The sequence below is a fragment of the Pogoniulus pusillus genome, chromosome 35 (assembly GCF_015220805.1).
Source record: "Pogoniulus pusillus isolate bPogPus1 chromosome 35, bPogPus1.pri, whole genome shotgun sequence".
NCBI lineage: Eukaryota > Metazoa > Chordata > Aves > Piciformes > Lybiidae > Pogoniulus > Pogoniulus pusillus.
Window position 1 is genome coordinate 12,419,137 of NC_087298.1, and position 20,790 is coordinate 12,439,926.

At 57.6% G+C, this 20,790-nt stretch overlaps 2 protein-coding genes across 6 annotated transcripts in view; one reads left to right on the forward strand and one right to left on the reverse strand.

Annotated features, from left to right (window-relative positions):
- Positions 1-20,790, reverse strand: part of RPL7A (ribosomal protein L7a) — a 233,057-nt gene that overhangs the window by 89,680 nt on the left and 122,587 nt on the right. The gene's annotated exons all lie outside the window — the stretch shown is intronic.
- The window catches only part of RALGDS (ral guanine nucleotide dissociation stimulator), a 71,002-nt gene that overhangs the window by 18,863 nt on the left and 31,349 nt on the right, over positions 1-20,790 (forward strand). The window contains exon 1 of one of the 5 annotated variants that reach the window (XM_064171274.1): positions 18,987-19,447. The exons of 2 other annotated variants lie outside the window; for them this stretch is intronic. In XM_064171274.1, coding sequence (XP_064027344.1) covers positions 19,262-19,447 — 186 coding nt within the window. In that variant the 5' untranslated portion in view covers positions 18,987-19,261. Of the gene's footprint in view, positions 1-18,986; positions 19,448-20,790 lie in introns of those variants that run through there. 2 more of the 5 variants (XM_064171272.1, XM_064171277.1) reach the window with 2 other exon arrangements.

The window sequence follows — 20,790 nt, forward strand, 5'->3', positions numbered from 1 at the left end:
GGCAGCTCCTGGAGATGGTGGAGCTTTGTGGCAGGTTTCTCAGATTAACTGTCCCCCAGGAAGGACACTGAAGGGCTGGAGTGTGCCCAGAGAAGGGCAACAAAGCTGGGCAAGGGTCTGGAGAACAGGGCTGGTGAGGAGCAGCTGGGGGTGAGGAGGCTTAGGGGAGACCTCATTGCTCTCTACAGCTCCCTGAAAGGAGGTCGCAGTGAGGTGTGGGTTGGGCTCTTCTCTCTAGTCTCAGGTGCTAGGAGATGGCCTGAAATTGTGCCAGGAAAGGTTTAGGTTGGACATGAAAAAATTCTTCTCCAAAAGGGTTGTCAAGACTTGGCCCAGGCTGCCCAGGGAGGTGGTGGAGTCCCCATCCTTGGAGCTGTTCAAGAACGGTGTGGCCATGGCACCTGGGGACGTGGTTTGGTGGCTGTGGTGGTGTTGGGTTGCTGGTTGGACTCAATGATCCTGGAGGTCTTTCCCATCCCAATCAATTCTGTGATTCTGTGTCTGCTGCCTGTGAGTGGGAGCTGCAGGCTGGCAGGGAGCAGCGAGCTGGTGTCCTAGGGTGCTGCTGAAGCAGCTCCCTGGGGAGTTGTTCCACTCCTGGTTGTGTATGCCAGCACATGCCAGCCCAATGCCATGCATGACCCAGCCCTGGGAAAATGACATCCTCATCATCAGGAGAAGCTTCTTTGGCGTGAGGGTGCTGGAGGCCTGGAGCAGGCTGCCCAGAGAGGTTGTGGAGTCTCCTTCTCTGGAGCCCTTCGAGCCCCACCTGGATGCATTCCTGTGTGACCTGCCCTGGGTGACTCTGCTTTAGCAGGCAGGTTGGACTGGATGACCTCCAGAGGTCCCTTCCAACCCACCTGTGATGCCATAGAATGGCTTGGGCTGACCAGAAACCACTGGGAAGTGTCCCCTTGTTGCAGTGCCCAGCAGATGGGCACTCAGAGGGCAGTGCAGCTCAGCCCTTGGGCTCCTCCAGCTCTGCAGTGTCGGAGCTGAACACAGCACAGCTTGGGAGTGAGGAGAGAAACGATCTGGGGAACTTCTCAGTGTCCTGCTTAGACACCTGGCATCCTTCAGAGCCTGTCCTGGCCACCTCTCCATCTTCACCTCCTCCTTTTCTCCTCTGTGCCATCCTACTAAGTGCAGGGGGGAGGTGGGGGGGTGACTTCAAAGTGGTTTGCAAGTATTTTCCACTCCAATGGGCTAATTAGTGAAATTACATTTCTCATGCTAATTTATTCCCATCATATAATTCATTTTTTGGTCCCTGTGTCCTGGAACACTGGAGAAGATAGAAGCTTGGTTTGACCTTAAAGCCAGGCTCAGAGGAGCTGGTGATGGGAACAAAGGCTCAGTGCCCAAGTTTGCTGTGGCACATTCGAGACCTCCTTCAGCTGAGCTTTGAGTGCCTGCGACCGGTGGGTGGAATGTGGTCCTCTGGCACACAGAAGAAAGGTTCAGGTCAGCAGTAATGAGCTACTAATCCCTGTCTGCAGCGCCGCTGTCGCCTCGGAGTGCTGTTGTCAATTGGCGGCTAATTGATCCTCCTGGGAGTGGGACTGGTGCCGCACCCCATGCACCAGGGGGCGAAGGGGTCAGGGGGCACCAGAGCTGGCACTGGGATTCAGTGTGGCACTTGAGGATGGTGTCCCTCAAGGCTGAACCCCCAGAACTAGGGGGGAGATGTTCCCCACCCCTGCTGGGTCGGTGAGGCTCAGCATCCCCCTGGGGGCTGCAGCAGGCGGCTGTGGGCGATGGGGGGCAGCTGGGCAGGGGGTGGGTGGCACAGCGTGAAAGCTTCTTGTCTGGCTGGCAGCTGAGCTCTGCAGAGGCTGAGACACTCGATGCATCCTGCACCCCAGCAGCAGCCCTCGGGGTGTGCGTGGAGGGTGCCAAAGCACTCCAAGAGCCGAGCGGGGCTGGAGCTTGGCATGGAGCAGAGGCCGAGGCTGTGCGGCTGCAGCCAGCCTCGCCCTGAGTCAGGCTCTGCTGCGCTGCTCTCAGAGGCTGCTTCTTTGCCTCTGCCTGCCTGTGCGAGATGTTATCGAGAGGGAGGAGCTGAAAATGAGCGCTGGGACTGCTTCCTGCCCACAGCTGCAGTCAGAAACAACAGAGCCACCCCTGCCCCTGCCCAGACTCCTCTTCCCCGGGTGAAGGGCTGCTGGGGCTCCTTGGGGAGTTGGAGAAGCTAGGGAAGAAGTCTCTCAGGTTGAACTCTCATCCATAAGAGCAGAACTTCAGGAGCGTGCTTAGGGTGTCTGGGAATCACCCTGGCAAGGCTGAGGAGCCCATCCAATGCCTTGTGTCTGTGCCCAGGGCAGCTTCAAGGCTGCCTGTGCTCCCTAGAGGTGCTGTGCGGTCCCAGGGCAGCATCTGCAGCCCTCTGCTGTGTCCTACCTGTGGCTTTAGAGGGTTCATTTGCCTTGGTGAGGATGGGGCAGCATCTGCAGCCCTCTGCTGTGTCCTGCCTGTGGCTTTAGAGGGTTCATTTGCCTTGGTGGGGATCTGACCACTGCTAAACCCCCAGGAGCTGTGAGCATGCAAGGCTTTGGCTCTTGGGTGTGGCTTTGGCTAGCTGATGGCACAGGCAGTGTCTTTGTCAGTGGCTGTCCCAGGAGCATTTTTTGGGGGGGAGAGGGCATCTCTCCTCATTTCCAGCCCTTGGTGAGGCTTCAAAGGGGGCATGGTTGATGTGCTAGGTGAGTGTTTGCATTGGCTTGAAGAGGTGGGAGGTCACAGGCTGCTGCTGCAGTTGGTTCACTGGTACTAAAGAGAGATGGAGGAATCTCCATCTCTAGAGTCATCCAGAGCCCAACTGGACACCAGCCTGTGCTGCCTGCTCTGGCAGGTGTTTGGGATAGAATTCCAACCTGGCATTCTGGGATTTTTGGGTGCCATTACCACCTATCTGTATCTAAGGACATGAATCCATGCTCAAGGTGGCATCCCAGAGCATTTGTCTGTGGCTTTGCACTTTCTTCCCATGGCTCAGCACCAGCTTCCCTGTCAGAGGTCTGAGGGCAATGTGAGAACTTCCTCCTCTTGCAGCTTCATAGAATCAAGCAGTTTGGCAGAGAGCTCCAAGCTGCTCCAGCCCAACCTAGCACCCAGCCCTGGCCAATCAACCAGACCATGGCACCAAGTGCCTCATCCAGGCTTTGCTTCAGCACCTCCAGGGAGATGCCTCTGGCCCAGGCCCAGGCTCTGCCTCTTGCCCTTTGCCTTTCCTAGCTGAAATGGGAACTCTGAGCCTCCAGCTTCCATCCTGGTGATGCCATGAGGGCCCTCCAACCCAACCCAGCATTTTTCACTGCTCTGGGCACTGCCACAACAGATGCTGCATGGTCAGGCCCTGGTGCCCACATGCTGCTGGTGGTACTTGGCTCCATCCCTGCACCCTGGGCACCCCTGTGAACGGCAGATTGGCAGTGGAGCAGCTGCCCCCTGATGGTTTGGCTCAGTGAGAACCTGTCAGTGCAATTTGCTGTCACCTGTCACGTTGCACTGGGGCTCAGAGTGGTGCCTGCAGAAGCAGCTGTCACAGGACAGCTCATACAAGGCCTGTCCAGTTTACAGGCAATCAAAGGTGGGCTGTGATGCCCACTTGGGGCACTCTGGCTCTGTCTGTCCTGCCCTCCCTAAGAGGGAGCTGGTAGGTGTGGGTATCTCCCAGTGCGCCCCCAGCATCAGGTGATGGAACAAGAGGCAATGGTCTGAAATTGCACCAGGGCCAAGAGGTTTAGGTTGGACATTAGAAAAAGGTTTTTTTTTTCCTGCCAGAATGGTCAGGGATTGGCAGAGGCTGCCCAGGGAGGTGCTGGAGTCCCCATCCCTGGAGGTGTTCAAGAAACCTGTGGCCGTGGCACCTGGGGACATAGTTCGGTGGCCGTGGTGGTGCTGGGTTGATGATTGGGCTGGATGAGCTTAAGGTCTCTTCCAACCAGGCACTTGTGTGATTGATTCTCTAAGGACTGGCTCCATCTCCCCCTGAGGAGACAACTCTCAGCAGAGCCTCCCGGGCGGGTGTGGAGCTGTTTGCTCCATCACATGCTGCTGCCGTGCAGAGCAGAGGGAGCTGTTTGCTCCATCACATGCTGCTGCCATGCAGAGCAGAGGGAGCTGTTTGCTCCATCACATACTGCTGCCGTGCAGAGCAGAGGGAGCTGTTTGCTCCATCACACGCTGCTGCCATGCAGAGCAGAGGGAGCTGTTTGCTCCATCACACGCTGCTGCCATGCAGAGCAGAGGGAGCTGTTTGCTCCATCACATACTGCTGCCATGCAGAGCAGAGGGAGCTGTTTGCTCCATCACATGCTGCTGCCATGCAGAGCAGAGGGAGCTGTTTGCTCCATCACATACTGCTGCCATGCAGAGCAGAGGGAGCTGTTTGCTCCATCACATACTGCTGCCATGCAGAGCAGAGGGAGCTGTTTGCTCCATCACATACTGCTGCCATGCAGAGCAGAGGGAGCTGTTTGCTCCATCACATGCTGCTGCCGTGCAGAGCAGAGGGAGCTGTTTGCTCCATCACATGCTGCTGCCGTGCAGAGCAGAGGCTGGCTGCTGCCTCAGCCCGGGCAGCGCTTGTGATCTGTGGTGGTTTTGACTGCTGGAGTCATGTGCTTGGGCGCTGGAGAGGGGAGCAGAGAGCAGGGGCAGCACTCTGCACCCTGCCGTTGTCATCCCCAGCTCCCAGGTGTTGCCTCCGCGCAGATGCTGGTCATGAGCAGCATCTCAGGTGCATGTCCTCCTCTGTGCCTCTATGGTAAGAACCTTCCTCTCTCTTCAGGTGGGGTCCTGGCTTGCTGAAGCCCAAGGGCTGTTTATCCCCAGAGGCTGCTTTGTGGATTCCCCTGTGTGATCTGGTGTGCAGGCATCAGCTCCGTGCCGTGGCCTCGCCTCTCTGAGCTCCTGCTGGGCTGGTGCTGGGGCACTCAGCAGTTGGACACCTCAGCTCTCTGCTGGGGAACCTCCACTCCTGTCCTGCTGACTGCTGCCTTTGTGGGTTGAGGCTCGATGCTGTGGCATCCAGGAAACATCGAAGAGCTGTTTGGGCTGTGCTGGGTGGCAGTCTTGGTGGTGTCTGGCTGTGGCATTGGTGACAGAGAAGCGAATCTGGTGACCCAAATCAAGGGGACTTGCTCTTCTGCTTGCCGGGAAAGGGCACCCGAAAAACCACCCATCTTAAAAGAACCTCTTCCTGCACATCCTTTTCTTCTCCCTTCAGACTCCCCCAGGGTCTGGGGGGTTTCCTTTCATCACACTTCCCTCCCCAGCACTTCTGCTTCCCGTGCTGGAGACCAAGTACAAGTTAGGAACTGCAACCCAGTGAGGAAAGAGGGGAAAAGTGGACTGTGGTGCCAGCCCCTAGGCTGAGTGGCCAGAGCAGCTGGGAGAGGCAGGGCTGGGGGCTCTGGGGAGTGGTGCTGAGGCTGGGGGAGGCAGGCTGGGGGCAGCTGTTCCAGCGATGAGGGATCTGGCAGTGTTGTGGTCATGAGTCAAGGAGCCCCTGATCAGGGGGGGTCCCTCCTGCCCAGGCAGCCCTTTGAGCTGGCTGGAGCCAGGAAACGGAGATTAATCCCTTCCCACCCTGCTGCGTGCAGAGCCAGAGGGAATCAAAGCAGCTGAAAACCCTGGATTTCCCTTTCTGTTTGGTGGAGGAATGAGGGAAACACAGGGGAGGAGGTGCACAGGCTGCGAGGATGCAGCTCCACCTTTTCCCACTGCACAGGGCTGGGTGAGTCAGCCTGACACCAGCACTGCCACCGAGCTGCCTCCCCAGGTGCCATGGCCACACAGGTATGGAACACCTCCAGGGCTGGGGACTCCACCACCTCCCTGGGCAGCCTGTTCCACTCCCTGACTGCTCTGGCAGGAAAAGAAATTTTTCCTCATGTCCAACCTAAGCCTCCCCTGGTGCAACTCGAGGCCATTTTCTCTTCTCCTCTCACTTGATTCGAGACTCGCCTGGCTCCAGCCTCCCTTCAGGGAGCTGTAAAGAGCAATGAGGTCTGCCCTTAGCCTCCTCTTCTCCAGACTAGACACCCCCAACTCCCTCAGCTGCTCCTCAGCTCTTCTCCAGGCCTTTCCTCAGCTTTGTTGCCCTTCTCTGGCCACACTTCAGCCCCACAGAGTCCTTCTGGGAGTGAGGAGCCCAGAACTGACCTCACTATTTGAGGTGCAGCCTCACCAGCACCCTGCAGCCCTCCTGCTGCAGGCGAGCAGGGACAGAGAGAGCTCTGCAGAAGGTGAATCCCTGCTGGGGCTCCGAGCTGAGAAGGGGAAAAGGGAAGCAGTCTGAGGGTTGGGTTGGCACAGAGGTGACTCAGAGCATGCCCAGGGTGACGTAGCACCTGCGTACCTCCGCACTACACACCCAGGGGTCATGGAAACACTGACAGGGCTGCTGGGCAGCACACTGCAAACAGCAGTGGGGATGAGCCAGCACTGACTCCCGAGTGCTCAGGGCTGGGAGTCAACAATCCTGACCCACCTTGATGCTCCCTGCTCAAGAATCATAGAATCAGGCAGGTTGGAAGAGAGCTCCAAGCTCCTCCAGCCCAACCTAGCACCCAGCCCTGCCCAACCAACCAGACCATGGCTTCAACACTGGGGCACTTAGTGCCTTGGTCTGGTTGGTTGGGCAGGGCTGGGTGCTAGGTTGGACTGGCTGAGCTTGGAGCTCTCTTCCCACCTGCCTGATTCTATGATTCTGTGATTCTAAGGTGCTGCAGGATGTCTGGGTGAAGCCCCTCAGCAAGCAGCTCCCATCGCTGCCCCTCTGGCCCCTGACCCTGCTGGGGAAGCTCAGGTCTTGTTTTCTAGCTGCTTTCTTTGCAGCTAAGGGAAGGCAGAAAAAGATTCAAATCTAATTTCCTCCCAGAATAAGGCTGATGCTGTCACAGTGTCTGTTTGCCTGTGTCCTCTCTCCCCAAATGACTCTTGGACCTGCTGCCCTGCTTGACGGAAATTTGGCTGAGAGCTCTCAGCTAATTAAGTCTGCACAACTACAACGAGATGAGCTGGCTGAGAGGGGGAAAAGAACCTTGTAAATGCCCCAGAACATCTGTAGCAGGAGTTCCTGTATTGTCAGACACCAGAGCATCCACGTGGGAGATGCTTCGTGCAAACACTTCAACCACAAAGACATTTTCAGTCTCAGTTTGTACATTTTTAGGCAGCAGAGGTGGGCTGGAGACACAAACCCATAGGAAATGGCACTAAATGACACTAAATTCAGGGCTGCTGGGGGGGGCTTTTTCATTTGGGTGAAAGCTGAGATCCTTCAGCACTCAGCAGGATGTCTGGAACCAGGACTTGGAGACCTTCTGGCTCTCTACAGCTCCCTGAATGAGGTCGGAGCCAAGTGGGGTTGGTCTCTCCTCCCCAGTAACAAATGATAGGATGAGAGGACCTGGCCTGGGGAGGTGCAGGTTGGGCATTAGAAGAAACCTTTTCACTGGCAGAGTGATGCCACTTTGGTGTGCTGCTGGACTTGGTTTCACTTGGCTTGAACTGGAGATTAGGAAGAAACTGAGACCTTGGAACGGGTTGCCCAGGGGGGTGATGGAAGCCTCATCCCTGGAGGTGTTTAAGGCCAGGCTGGATGAGGCTCTGGCCAGCCTGATCTAGCCCATGGCAGTGGGGCTGGCACAGGCTGATCCTTGTGGTCCCTACCAACCCTGATTGATTCTGTGATTGTGTGTTTCTGTGATCCTGTGCTTCTGTGATTCTATGAAATCCTTAACAGTGAGGCTGGGGAGACACTGGCACAGGTTGCCCAGGGAGATTGTGGATGCCCCCTCTCTGGAGGGGTTCAAGCCCAGGTTGGATGGGGCTTTGAGCAACGTGGGCTAGTGGAAGGTGTCCCTGCCCATGGCAGGCAGGATGGAGCTGGATGATCCTCAAGGTTGCTTCCAACCCATCCCCTTCTGTGATGCACCACCTTTCACTGGCAGGGTGATGCCACTTTGGTGTGCTGCTGGGCTCTGTTTCACTTGGCTTGAACTGGAGGTTAGGAAGAAACTGAGACCTTGGAACAGGCTGCCCAGGGAGGTGCTTGAATCCCCATCCCCAAAGCTGCAGAGGTGTGGTGCTGAGGGCCACACTTTAGCCCCAGCCTTGGCAGAGCTAGAGAATGGTTGGACTGGATGACCTTAAAGGTCTTTTCCAACCAAACCAACTCCCTGCTCCTGCGAAAAGCAGCATCAATCCTGGCCCTGAAGGTAGAAGAGGCAGGAGGGGTGAGCGGCGCCGCGGCTGGGCTCAGCCCCACGCTGTGACTCAGCGACTGTCACCAAGTTTGCTGCTGTTTGTGCCGCTGTAACCAAGAGATAACCCTGGCCCTTGGCCACCACTGTACAGTATTGTTTGGGAGAGGTTTTTTTTTGCTGCTCCATGCCAAAACAACCCCCACGACAAAAAGAGTCCTGCGAGGCATGGAGAGGGGCCCCGGGAATAACTTCCCCCCCTGAAACAATGCGGAGCGGAAACCTTTTCAAGTGCTCACTGCTGAAGGGAAAATGATTTGGGGGTTTAGCTGCCTTAAACATCCTTTGTCTGGGGGGGGGAAGGGGTGTCTAACAATACCTGGGAATGCTGGGAGGCTCCTGCAATTCCTAATGGACTTTGCAGCCTGTTTCATCTCTCTGCTGCTCGGCTCAGGGCTGGCTGATGACCCTTTCTCTTGCCAGCCTCTGTTCCTGGCTCCCTTGTGGCCAGCACCACCAAGTGCAGAGTCAGGCAGTGAAAGTAGACTGCTTTCACCTCCACTCCCTGCAGCCCAGCCCAGCCTGAGGTGAATTTGGCCCGAATGGCTTGGCAGGGGCTGCAGGGAGTCACCCAGCACCGGGCATGCTGGCTGCTGGTCCAGCTGCTGGATGTCTGTCTCCCACCACGCTCCTCCTGCAGCTCCTCTGCCTCATCCCTGCAGCTGCTGCAGCCCTCTGGCTCCTCTCTCCTGGGCTCACTTTCAGTCATATCAGCTCTCTGCCGTGCCAGAGCCTGGCTCCAGGGTTTCACTCCTCACTCCCAATCAAGTCAGCTTTCCTGTGGCTCTCACAGTGGCTTTCCGACGTGTCTGGGCTTTGATGGATGCTTTCCCTGATGTTCCTGCAGCCAAAGGAGACACAGGACCATTGTTGGGACATCCTTTTCCATGGCCCTCGTTAAAGGGCTTGGTTCCTGTTGGAAAGGAGTTCTTACTTCAAGTGACCTTGGGGCTTTAGTTGTGGTGTCAGTGTGATGTGTGCTAGAACTTCCCGCGGCTTTGCTTCTCGCCAGGACCTGGGCATTTAAATCTCTCCTGCTGGTCCAAGCTCCCTCTCCCTCTGGTGCAGGTGGTGCTGGTGGCCACCTCACTGTTGTGGCTGCAGCAGCACAGCCCTGCACAGGCAGGCAGGGCAGGAGTGGGAGCAGGGCTGGGGGAGGTGCTGGGCTAAGGGAGTCAGTGTCCTTGGAGCTGTTGAACGCGTGGCCATGGCACCGTGGGACGTGGTTTAAAGGCCATGCTGGTGTCGGGTTGGGAGTTGGATCTGATGATCTTGGAGCTCTTGTCAAACACAAACGATTCTGTAGTGAGGGTGGTGATGATGGCAGGCACTCTGCAGAGCACATTCCTTTGTTACCCACTGGGATTTCTCTATGGATCACTCACCAGAGCCTCATGTTTCCGAGTTCTCCTTTTACACAACTCAGCTGAAGATGTCATTTTGGCTGGTTGCTGCTGGTGGAAAAGGCACCACCTGCCCTTGGGTGTTTGGAAGGTGAACAGAGCCTTTCCTGCTGCTCTTCTTCCACCTAAGCTCACGAGCCTGGCTCTGGAGAGCATTTGCTGCTGTCCAGGTGATTTGGAAGGAGGTCTGGGGAGGGACGCTGCTGCTCAGCCCTGCACAAGCATTCCCAAAGCCATGAGGCTTGGTGATGCTGCTCCCTGGGCAGCCACCAGCCAGTACATATCTGTGACATCCACCAGAGCAGTGTTTTGGACTCAGCTGTTTCTTGCCCCCAGTCTGGCCCCAGCAGCATGGTACAGAAGTGCTGGAGGGAGGAACAACCACGGGCACAGAAAATCCAGCAGGGAACTTCCCTCACCAAAGGCCTTAATGAGGGCAGTAAATCTTAGCTATTAAAGTCCTTGATAGGTTGAGTTTCTCGTGGGAAGTGATGCAGATGGGGGGCAGATGAACTTTCCTCTGCCCATCTGTGTAACCCCCCGGGGTAGGGTAGGGGCTGGCAGCACTTGGGGGGTGCCCACCAGGAAGTGAGGGGCTGGGGGTGCTGCATTGGATGTGGGGAAGTGACTCCAGCTGCTGGGAGACTTGTTGGGGGGGAGCCTGCAAGGCTCAGGGTGCTTTGCCAGTGGAAGTGGCACTGCTGGACCTTGCCCAGCACCAGCCATGTGTTTCCAATCTGCCATGAAACCTCTCTGGGTCGTTTGGGTTTTCTTTCTGCTGGATGAGAAGGGCTGCTTGGGTTCCAGAAGGGAGTTTCCCCTCCCTTCAGGGGCTACACCCATCCCCTTCTTTCCATGCCACTTTCTTTCTGGCCTCATAACCTTTCTTCTCTTCCCTCCCAGAGATTTCTCTTTGCAGAAAATCACAGACTTGTTTGGGTTGGAAAAGCTCTCCAAGACCATCCAAGTCCAACCATCAGCCCAGCACCACCATGGCCACTAAACCACATCCCAAAGTGCCAGGTCCACAGGGAACACCTCCAGGGATGGGGACTCCACCACCTCCCCTGGGCAGCCTGTGCCAATCCCTGCCTGCTCTGGCAGGAGAAACATATTATTCCTAAGCTCCAGCCTAACCCTCCCCTGGCACAACCTGGAGCCATTTCCTTTCCTTCTATCACCTAACACCAGGCAGAAGAGCCCAACCCCACCCCACTGCAGCCTCCTTCCAGGGAGCTGTAGAGAGCAGTGGGCTCTGCCCTCAGCCTCCCCCAGACTGAACACCCCCAACTCCCTCAGCTGTTCTCCAGACCCTTCCTCAGCTTTGTCACCCTTCTCTGGCCACACTCCAGCCCCTCCAACTGTTCTGCAGAGGACTCGTTGGGAGCTGGGCTGTCTCTGAGCACCTGGGAGGCTCAGGCTCCTGCACTGAGCACCAAGCAAGACAGATAACCTGTTTTGCCTGGGGCTCTCCCCCTCCCTTTTTGGTTCCAGGCAGCTGAGGTGGTGTTCTGTTCAAAGAGCTGGCTGAAACGCTCTGGCAGCAAGGTGAGAGGGAGAGAAAAGCTGCCTTTAAGGGCAAGCAGCTCCAGGCAGAACAGCCTTCAGCAGAGGAGCTCTGGTGTGTCTGCAGCCTGTCAGCCCACAGCAGCCTAATGCCTGCTGCACTCTGCGCTCCCGGCGGCGCTGCGGCCAGCCTGGGGAAGGGGAGGCTCTGGTGCAGAGCTGCAGCCCCCTCTCCGTGTGTAGCTAAGCTTGCCGAGTGCTCTGTGGTCCTCTTGAAAGGGTGAGCTCTGCAAGAGGGTGGCCAGCAGGTCAGAGGAGCTTCTCCTCCTCTACTCTGCTCCTAGAGAGGCCACATCTCGATTGCTGGGTCCAGGTCTGGGCTCCCCAGTTCAAGAGAGGCAGGGAACTGCTGGAGAGAGTCCAGAGGAGGCTGCAGAGCTGCTGAGGGGCCTGGAGCAGCTCTGTGAGGAGCAAAGGCTGAGAGCCCTGGGGCTGAGAGCCTGCAGAAGAGCAGCCCCAGAGGGGAGCTGAGCAATGCTCAGCAAGAGCTAAAGGGTGGGGGGCAAGAGGATGGGGCCAGGTTCTGCTCAGTGGTGCCCAGGGACAGGCCAAGGGGCACTGGGCACAAAGTGGAACCCAGGAGGTTCCATCTGACCAGGAGGTGAAAGTTGTTTGGTGTGAGGGTGCTGGAGGCCTGGGGCAGGCTGCCCAGAGAGGCTGTGGAGTCTCCTTGTGTGCAGAGCTTCCAAGCCCAGCTGGGCACTGTGCTGCTGGGCAAGCTGCTGTGGGTGCCCTGCTAGAGCAGGGCATTGGACTGGATGATCCCCAGAGGTCCCTTCCACCCCCAGCATTCCATGGCTCTGTGTCCCTGCTGTCTGTGACCTGCTGGACACATTTTCATGTTAGTGGTTCCATTTTGCCTCTTCCTTCTCTGAGTGCTTTCACCCTGCAGGGCTGTGCAGCACTTTGCTGTGCAGGTCTCAAGGTGCCTGTCCCCAGAAATGCTCACACAGAACATGCTGTGGTCATTGGCTTCTTAGCAGGTAGCTTCATTTCCCCCCCACCCCCCTCATGTTGTCCTTTCCTGCTGACTTTTGAGAGGTCAGCAAGCTCAAAAAGCAGGGGTTTGGGTAGTCATTTGCTGGAAGATGCTCAAGTATTATGTCCAAGCTGATAGCACTGAAGGTAGGATTGAGGAGAGGCATTCCTGCAGCCTCTGCAAGGCTTCTGGCACAGCTGCATTTGCTGTTGCTGAGCTGCAGGAGCCTGCAGGCTCTGCAGGAGCTGCTGTAGCCCAGCTGTGTGCAGGGGCTGCAGGAAATGAGACCCAGGATGGCTGGTGGAGACTTTTAGATCCTAACTGCCATGGGATTTGGTTGTGCTTCCTCTGCCAGGAACTGGCAGTAATTAGGAGCCTACCTTTGCTGTGTTAGATGTTTGCTGTGCTTTGGAGAGGCTGGAGGGGAGCTGTGTTCCTGGATTAACCCAGGGCTTAGTCGGTAGTTGGCCACGGGAGGGCTGGAGGAGGGGGAAGAGGAGGAGGAATAGGAGGAGGAGGAGGATGGGTGGTTGTTGTTGTCGCTGGAGAACAGGTACCTCCAGCAGAAGGGACACAAAGTGCAGGAGAGCCTGAGTCAGCCTTCCTCCAGCCAGCACGAAGAGTTCACAGTGCCTGATCCATCAGGAAGGGATCCCAAGAAACACCCAAAACCCGGAGGCAGAGTGAGTGATCCAACTGCCCTGGATCTGAAATAACTTGGCAGAGGCCCTCCTAAAACCCAGGCTTGCTGTAAGCTGTAGCAAGTGGTGTGTGACTCAGCCCTGAACTCCAGTGGAGCAGGGGCTCTGGTCGTGTGTGCAGGAGAGGATTGGCTCTGAGAGCTGGCAGGGACCTGCTGCACTCCCAGATTTTGGGAGCAGCTGCTCTGATCTGACATTTGCAGCCCAGAAAGCCAACCAGAGCCTGGGCTGCAGCAGCACAAGTGTGGCCAGCAGGGCCAGGGAGGTGATTCTCCCTCTCTCTGGTGAGACCCCAGCTGGAGTACTGCATCCAGCTCTGGAGCCCCTGGGACAAGAGGGCTGTGGAGATGCTGGAGAGTGTCCAGAGCAGGGCCAGGAGGATGCTGAGAGGCTGCAGCAGCTCTGCTGTGAGCACAGCCTGAAAGAGTTGGGGCTGTGCAGGCTGCAGCAGAGGAGGCTCCCAGGTGACCTTCTTGTGGCCTGCCAGAATCTGAAGTGGGCTACAAAAAAGCTGGGGAGGGACTTTTGAGGCTGTGAGGGAGTGTCAGGAGTGGGGGGAATGGAGCAAAGCTGGAGATGGGGAGAGTGAGGCTGGAGGTGAGGAGGAAGTTGTTGAGCAGGAGAGTGGTGAGAGGCTGGAATGGGTTGCCCAGGGAGGTGGTTGAGGCCCCATGGCTGGAGGTGTTTGAGGCCAGGCTGGCTGAGGCTGTGTGCAGCCTGCTCTAGGGTAGGGTGTCCCTGGGCATGGCAGGGGGGTTGGCACTGGCTGCTCCTTGTGCTCCCTTCCAACCCTGCCTGGTTCTATGACATCTCCATGCAGACTGCAGTGAGTGAGGCTGTGGCATCCTTTCCCATCTTACACAAGCTGGCAGGGTTGAGGTTTTCCCCCCCTCTCATCCCAAAGCAGAAACAGCAACCATAATAATTAATCATCATTAACATTACTGTTAATTGTTGTCAAATCATCTTCCAGCTGAGCCTGGGCAGTGGCTCAGCTTTAGAATCTGAATGTCCAGAAAGTTTTGGGTTAGGACTGGGTGTGAGGGTAGCAAACAGCCTGACTGTTAGCTACTAATCCTGTCCTCTCAGTAGTGCCTTTCCTCCACATCCCTTACAAGCAGGAGAGGGCTTCCCCAGCCCCTACAATAGCAGGAAGTGTTCTCATCTCCATTCTCCAGCCTGACACGGAGCACTGCAGGGATTTGCTGGACGTGCCTTGTGAGCTGATGCCAGAGGCTGGATAATGTTGCAGCTCCCACAGAAAGCAGCTCAGTTCCCAGCAGAGGATGAACTCCAGCACAGGAATTTCCATCTATGCATGAGGATTGTAGTGAGCTGGCAGTGGTAGGATGAAAGGGAATGGATTGAAGCTCGAGAGAGGTAGATTTGGACTGGGGTTTAGGAAGAAATTCTCTACAGTGAGAGTGGTGAGACACTGGCACAGGTTGAGGGTGCTGAGACCCTGGCACAGGTTGCCCAGGGAGGTTGTGGAGCACAGAAGCACAGAATGTGATCAAAGATCACATTCTGTGCTTCTGTGCTCCACAACCTCCCTGGAGGAGTCCATGAGCAGGTTGGATGAGGCCCTTGAGTGACCTGTGCTAGTGGGAAGTGTCCCTGCCTATGGCAGTGGGGTTGGAACTGGCTGATCTCAAAGGTCCCTCCCAACCCAAACCCTTCTACTAATCTGTGAGGTGTTGGGGAGGCACTGGGGCAGGCTGTTCAGAGTGGTGGTGGAGTCTCCATCTCTGGAGTCCTTCAAACCCCACCTGGCTGCTCTTCTGTGCCCTGCTCTGGGTGACCCTGCTTTAGCCAAGGAGGGGTTAGACTAGGATGATCTCCAGAGGTCTGTTCCAACCCCTATCATTCTGTTGTTGTTGTCACTCTGTGATGCTGGTTTGGGTCCTGGGTCACTTGCTTGTGGAGCAGCAGGAGCTGCTGGTGGTGTGATGCTGGAGATAGAGGCAGCTGGGGCTGCTTCTTGCTTTCTCTGGTTGCAGCTGAGATCAGCTTTTCTCAGTCCTCTGACGTTGTCCCACTGGAAGCTCACTGGGTTATGTGAGGGGGTTGCCAGTGCGTGCTCCAGGATGGTGGCAGGAACATGGGGGTGGGGGTTGCAGGCAGCCCAGTGCCATGCAGGAGGCAGCAGCCCCTGCGAAGGTGTTTCTGAGGGATGCTTTGGAGTGGGCAGCCTCACTGGAAGGAAGGAAGGAAGCCAAAGCAGCTCTACTGAGCACGGGAAGTGGGTCACTCTGAGTGGGTCACTCTGAGCTCTGTCCTGCTGGAAACGCTCTGCAAAGCCCTCCTAGGAAGTGGAGCAGTGAGATGAAAGCAAAGGAGAGCCCTTGCTGGGAGGGCTGCAGGATGGAGCTGAAGGAGATGCTCCAAGGCTGCATGTGCAAGCTTGTATGTGCTGGGAAGAGGTGACCCGGGGTGGGGAGGGTCTGTGTTGAACCCTGTTACTAAGAAACAAGCTGAAGTCTCAGTCTGTAGGTCCTTACCCCAGATGGATTGAGCTAAAGCAGGAGACTGGCTTAAAGCTTGCCAGAGCCCTCCAGGGCCACCCACTCTGTGTTAGCGACCACGCAGGGCAGGCTGCGGGCTGGAGGCTGCAGCTGTGGGGCAGGGAGCTGTGCTCTGTGCATCCTTCCCGTGTTGGCTCTGTGGGTTTGGCTTTCTTCAGCCAAGTGCAGAGGGGCAGAGAGAAAAGGGAGCCAGGGGTTTGCTGCAGCACCCAGCTCCTGTGCCCTCCCGTGCCCTCCCGTGCCCTCCCGTGCCCTCCCGTGCCCTCCCGTGCTCCCGAGCCGGAGGGGCACCGACAGGCTGACGTCAGTGCAGGTCGTGCAGAGCTTCTGCTGAGCTTGCCAAGTGTAAGGTGATCTTCTTAGGGTATTTTTTTAATTGCTTGCTGAGTGCTTGATGGTTTCCTTCAGCCCCCTGCCCCCCGAGGCATGTGCCTCCCAAATGACTGCCTCTGCCAGCCGCCTTCAGGCTGCCGAGGGTCCTAGTGGGGACAAACCCCGGGGGGTGATCCTGCCTGCTCCCTTCTGGCGCTCTGCTTAGAGGCCACCAAGAAGCCCTGCACAGTGATTTGTTTGGAATGTCAGGATTTTCAAGAGCCTGGCCCCTGACAGCTGAGTGTTTGGGGTTAGCTACGCTGAGCAAACATCCTGAACTTGGGCTCCTGACCCTGCTCTGAGTGTTTTGCTTTTCAGGCCCAGAAGGTTCCCAGGAGAGCAGAGAGGAAACTGCTTGGCTATTTTTAAACCCTCTCAATTGCCTTCCTGCTTTATATTATTTATTACCCATTATCAGAAGTGTTTTTCCCCCCCCCCACACACACACCACCCCAAAACCATCTTTAGTGGTCAACCAAGGGACTGATGAAAATTGCTCATCAAACAGCTGCATCTTAGCTAGAGGTCAGACAGAGCTGGAGGGCTTTGAAAGGGTTTGAGGACTGTGAGCAGTGCTGCTGTTTGTCCTGTGTGCTCCAGCAGTGCCAGGCAGCTCCAGTGGTGGGCCAGGATTGCACTGCTCAAAGAGCTCAACATCAAAGGGCAGCACAGGCTGCATCCCAAAGGCAGCCCCGAGAGGCAATGCTGGTATCTGAGAGGCAACTGGGAGCTGCCTCTGGTCTCTGCCCATCCAGGCAAGGTGAGGTGATGCACAGCACCCATCCCACGTCACAGCACATCTTGCAGTGCCATGCAGTTCCCTCATGACCTGCTGGTGGGTCTGAGGACAGCCCTGTGCAGAGCAGCATCACATCCTTCCTGCACCAGAGAGAGCTGAGAGAGCTTTCCTGCCAGCATGGCCAGGGATTGGCACAGGCTGCCCAGGGGGGTGGTGGAGTCCCCAGCCCTGGGGGTGTTCCAGAAAGCTGTGGCCATGGCACCTGGGGACATGGTTTAATGGCCGTGGTGGTCTTAGGTTGATGTTTGGATATGATCTTAAAAGAGTCTCTTCCAACCAAAACAGTTCTGTGAGTCCATGTCCTGACCCAGCACCATGGGGTGACCAGGCCAGGGGTGAGGACTGCACCTCTGTGCCTAGGCAGGGTTAAAGCCCACACCCAGCAGGCACAGGGCTGCCTTGGGCAGTGTGAGGTCCTGCTGCAGGGCTGGATTCCCTTTCACAGGGTGTCCCAGGAACTTCCCTTGACCCTTCTTGGCTCCTGATAAGCAGGACAATAGCTCACATTGTCCTTGCTCATCCTCCTGCCTGGTAAACTTGCAAGTTTGAGGCATGTCTGGCAGCTGAGCAGGCAGGAGGCTCAGGCCAGACCTCACTGCTGTCTACAACTACTGGTTGTAGCCAGGTGGGCTTGGGCTCTGCTGCCAGGCAACCAGCAACAGAACAAGGGGACACAGCTTCAAGCTGTGCCAGGGCAGGTTCAGGCTGGATGTTGTTAGGAAGTTGTTGTCAGAGAGAGTGATTGGCACTGGAATGGGCTGCCCAGGGAGGTGGTGGAGTCTTTGTGGCTGGAGGTGTTGAAGCCAAGCCTGGCTGGGGCACTTAGTGCCATGGTCTGGTTGGTTGGTCAGGGCTGGGTGCTAGGTTGTGCTGGCTGAGCTTGGAGCTCTCTTCCAGCCTGGTTGATTCTCTGATTCTGTGGTGCCCTCAGCAGAGCTGGAGCTGGGAGCACCAACTCCGTCTTCTCCCTGGGAATGAAGCCGGAGGGGCCGGGCGGCTGCGGGGAGCTGCGGGAAGCTGCTGTTATTTCAGCTGCGCAGGGAGCTGAGGCGTAAAAGTCTGCGTTCTGGTGGTGTCAGCAGCAGCTGCCTGGCCCCTGCGATAGGGTTTTATCAGCAGCCTGCGAGCGGGGCAGGGGAAGAGCCAGGGCAGGGGAAGAGCCAGGGCAGGGCGAGCACCCGCGGTGCCCGGCGCAGGGCAGGGGGGAGCACAAGCAGCTCTGCTTGTCTCTGTTTGCGTCCCAAAGCAGAACTACACTGTGGAGGTTCAGCATAGTCTTGGAGGCTCAAGGCGTCTGGGGGTCCCTGCTGGGCTGGGCAGCGGTGCTCTGGTCCCCGCTTTCCCCCTGCACATCAAGGACTTGGCACAGGGAAGGAGTCAGCCACAGCCCCTGGCACTGACTCGCTGCATGGCCTCGGTCCCAGCCTTTCATCTCCCCCAGGGATGCTGCGTGGGGACAGTGACTGTGGCACCCCCATAAAGGCCAGCTGTGGGGAGCAGAGGGCTGGGCACTGCTCTGGACCCACGGGGCACTGCTGGCCAGGGCTGAGCTCATGGGATGAGATCAAACTTGTCTGTTGGGCTCAAAACCTGCACTGGTGATATTCATGGGCTGGGATTTAGTGCTTCTGGGGATTGTTTAGTGTTTGGGGTTTGGGCTTGGTTTTTTTGGGGTGGTGTATGTGAACCTTACTGCTCTGGAAAACTGGCTGTGAGGAGGCTGGAGTGGGCTGGGACTTGGTCTTCTTTCAACTGACTTAGAGAGGAAATGGCCTCGAGTTGCACCAGCGGAGGTGTGGGTTGGATATTTGGAAACATTTCTTTGCTGCAGAAGTGGTCAGGGACTGGCACAGGCTGCCCAGGGAGGTGGTGGAGTCTCCATCCCCGGAGGTGTTCAAGAGCCCTGTGGCCATGGCACCTGGGGACGTGGTTTAGTGGCCAGGGTGGTGCTGGCTTGATGACCTTGGAGGTCTTTTCCGACTGCAGCAATCCTATGAACGCCAGACCTAGGAGCGGCAGGGAGACCTGGTGACACCAGCACCCTCTCCCAGAGCCACTGCCACCGTTCGGCTTCCCTCCCACCCACTCACCCCCTCACCCTCCAGTGCTCATCCCCAGTTCTAACTGGGACTCAGCAAGGATTCCCCATCCCAGTGCCTCCTCCGGGCTCGCAGCCTGTCCCCTCCACTCCGCTCTGTGGGGTTTTTTCCCTGTGTTTTCGGTTTGGTTTCCTTTTTGCTCCCCTCAGCTCGGTGCCTCCCCCCGCGGCTTTTCCCCTCCCTTCCCAGGGGCCGTGCCGAGCCGAGCCGGGCCAGCCCCCGGGGCGGGCGGAGGCTGTAAGAGGAAATCCAGTGCCTGGTTTTACAGCCGCGCTGGCTCCGTCCCGGCCCCTCGGTGACATCAAGCAAAGCTGCTCGGCGACGCGGGGGCGGCTGCGGGCTCCCGGTGCCTGCCCCGGTGGCTGCCCCGGTGGCTGCGGGTTCCCGGTCCCTCCCCGCTTACCCCGCTGCGGCTTTTCCAGCCCTGGTGGCTCCGGAGCCTGGGAATCCCCTCCCCCCGCCATCCCTCCCTCCATCCCCGGACATCCCGGGGGCTGTGGCGGGGCCGGCGGCGGAGCACGGCTCCGGGGATGCGGAGGGACCGATGGTGAGCCGCCGGCGCTCCCCCGCCCCGCACCATGCCGCCGTGCCCACCCCCGAGAAGATGTTCGAGGGCTGCCGGCGGGCACGGAGCCTCTGGGGGGGCGTGAAGCTGGAGGTGGCCGGGGAGAGCAGCCCCGTGGTGCTGCACAGCTTCACCCAGCTCGACCCCGACCTGCCGCCGCTGGAGGTGAGTGCGGCAGCGGCGCGGCCGCGGCTGCTTTTTTGTCGGGGGGGGTTGTTCACCGCTGTGATAAACTGGGGGGCACTCAGCCTGCTGCAGGGTGGGAGCGTGGGGCAGACCTCGGTACACATCCCTGGGCGGTCTGGGGTTCTGAGTCTTGCCGGCAGCCAGGCCACAGCCGGAGCAGAGTTTGGGGGGGGTGGGGTGGGGTGGCTGTGCGCTGCCTGCTGCGCGTAGTTCTGGTTCGTTTCGTTTGGTGAACCTCTCCCGCTTTGGCTGTTTAGGGTTTGGGGTTGTTTCTTGCCGTGTGTCCCAGTGCCGTCGACTGGCAGGCAGGCTGCCAGGCTCCCTGCTGGGAGACACCAAGATGCTGCTCCCTGAAGACAAGAAGGGAAGGGGGCAGATTGCTACGACTCGAGGCCTTTAATAATTTATTCGAGACTCTGGCAGCTGGAGGCAAAAGTTTGCTCAGAGCTGAGCTGCTTGGAAGGGCTTCGGGCTTGGCCAAACCACAAAAGTGTCCTCTGGGAAGGTTACAGGCATCGGGAGGACTTTGCTGGAGGATGCAAAAATATTTGTGCTGCTTTCAATTCGACCTCGGGGAGGGGTTTCAGAGTCAAACTGGTCCCCTGGAGGTCTCAGCCTGAGTGGATTGTTGATGGCAGCAGCATGTGGAGGTACTGAAATAATCTGAGTCAGGGCTGTGCCTTTTTTTTCTTAGGAATGGATGATGAACTTTGGCGTGCCAGGAATGTCATTGACTCTGAACAAACAGCGTGGCAGGAGAAGTGCAGCTGGAGGGGAGTTTGGGGGCTCGCAGGGGATGCTTTCACAGGAGCCTGGCGGTGCAGGGGTTAATAGCAGCGAGGGTCAGCAAGTCTGGCTTTGCTGGGATTTAGAGCCAGCTGCAGATGTGCTTCTCAGCTCTGGATGCTTCCAGAGGAGGGGGGAATCAGCACTGAAACCTTTTGGGTTGCCTTGCAGATACCCGGGGAGGGCAGCTCAGCGTTCCGGGGGGTGCTGGCTCCCCCTCCCCAGCGCTAAACCATCTCCCCCTTAACCTGTGATGGAAAGTCTTGGTCAGGCACTGCTGGGAAGGGATTATCTCAGCTCTGGCTGTGTGGGTTCACCTCTGGCCTGGTGGCAGGGGCTCGGCAGCTCTGCTGAGAGTTCATGAAAGCTCCATCCAGCTTATTTTTCCCCTCCCCGCCTCTCTCTCCTGGGGGTGGGCGTACTGACATTGTTTGGAGAACATCATCTGGTTCGTGTTATGCCTGGCAGGAAGTCCAGCCGCTCCAGGAGGCCGAGGGGCCGCGGGGCTTTGGCAGGAAAGGCAAGAAAAGTGGGGA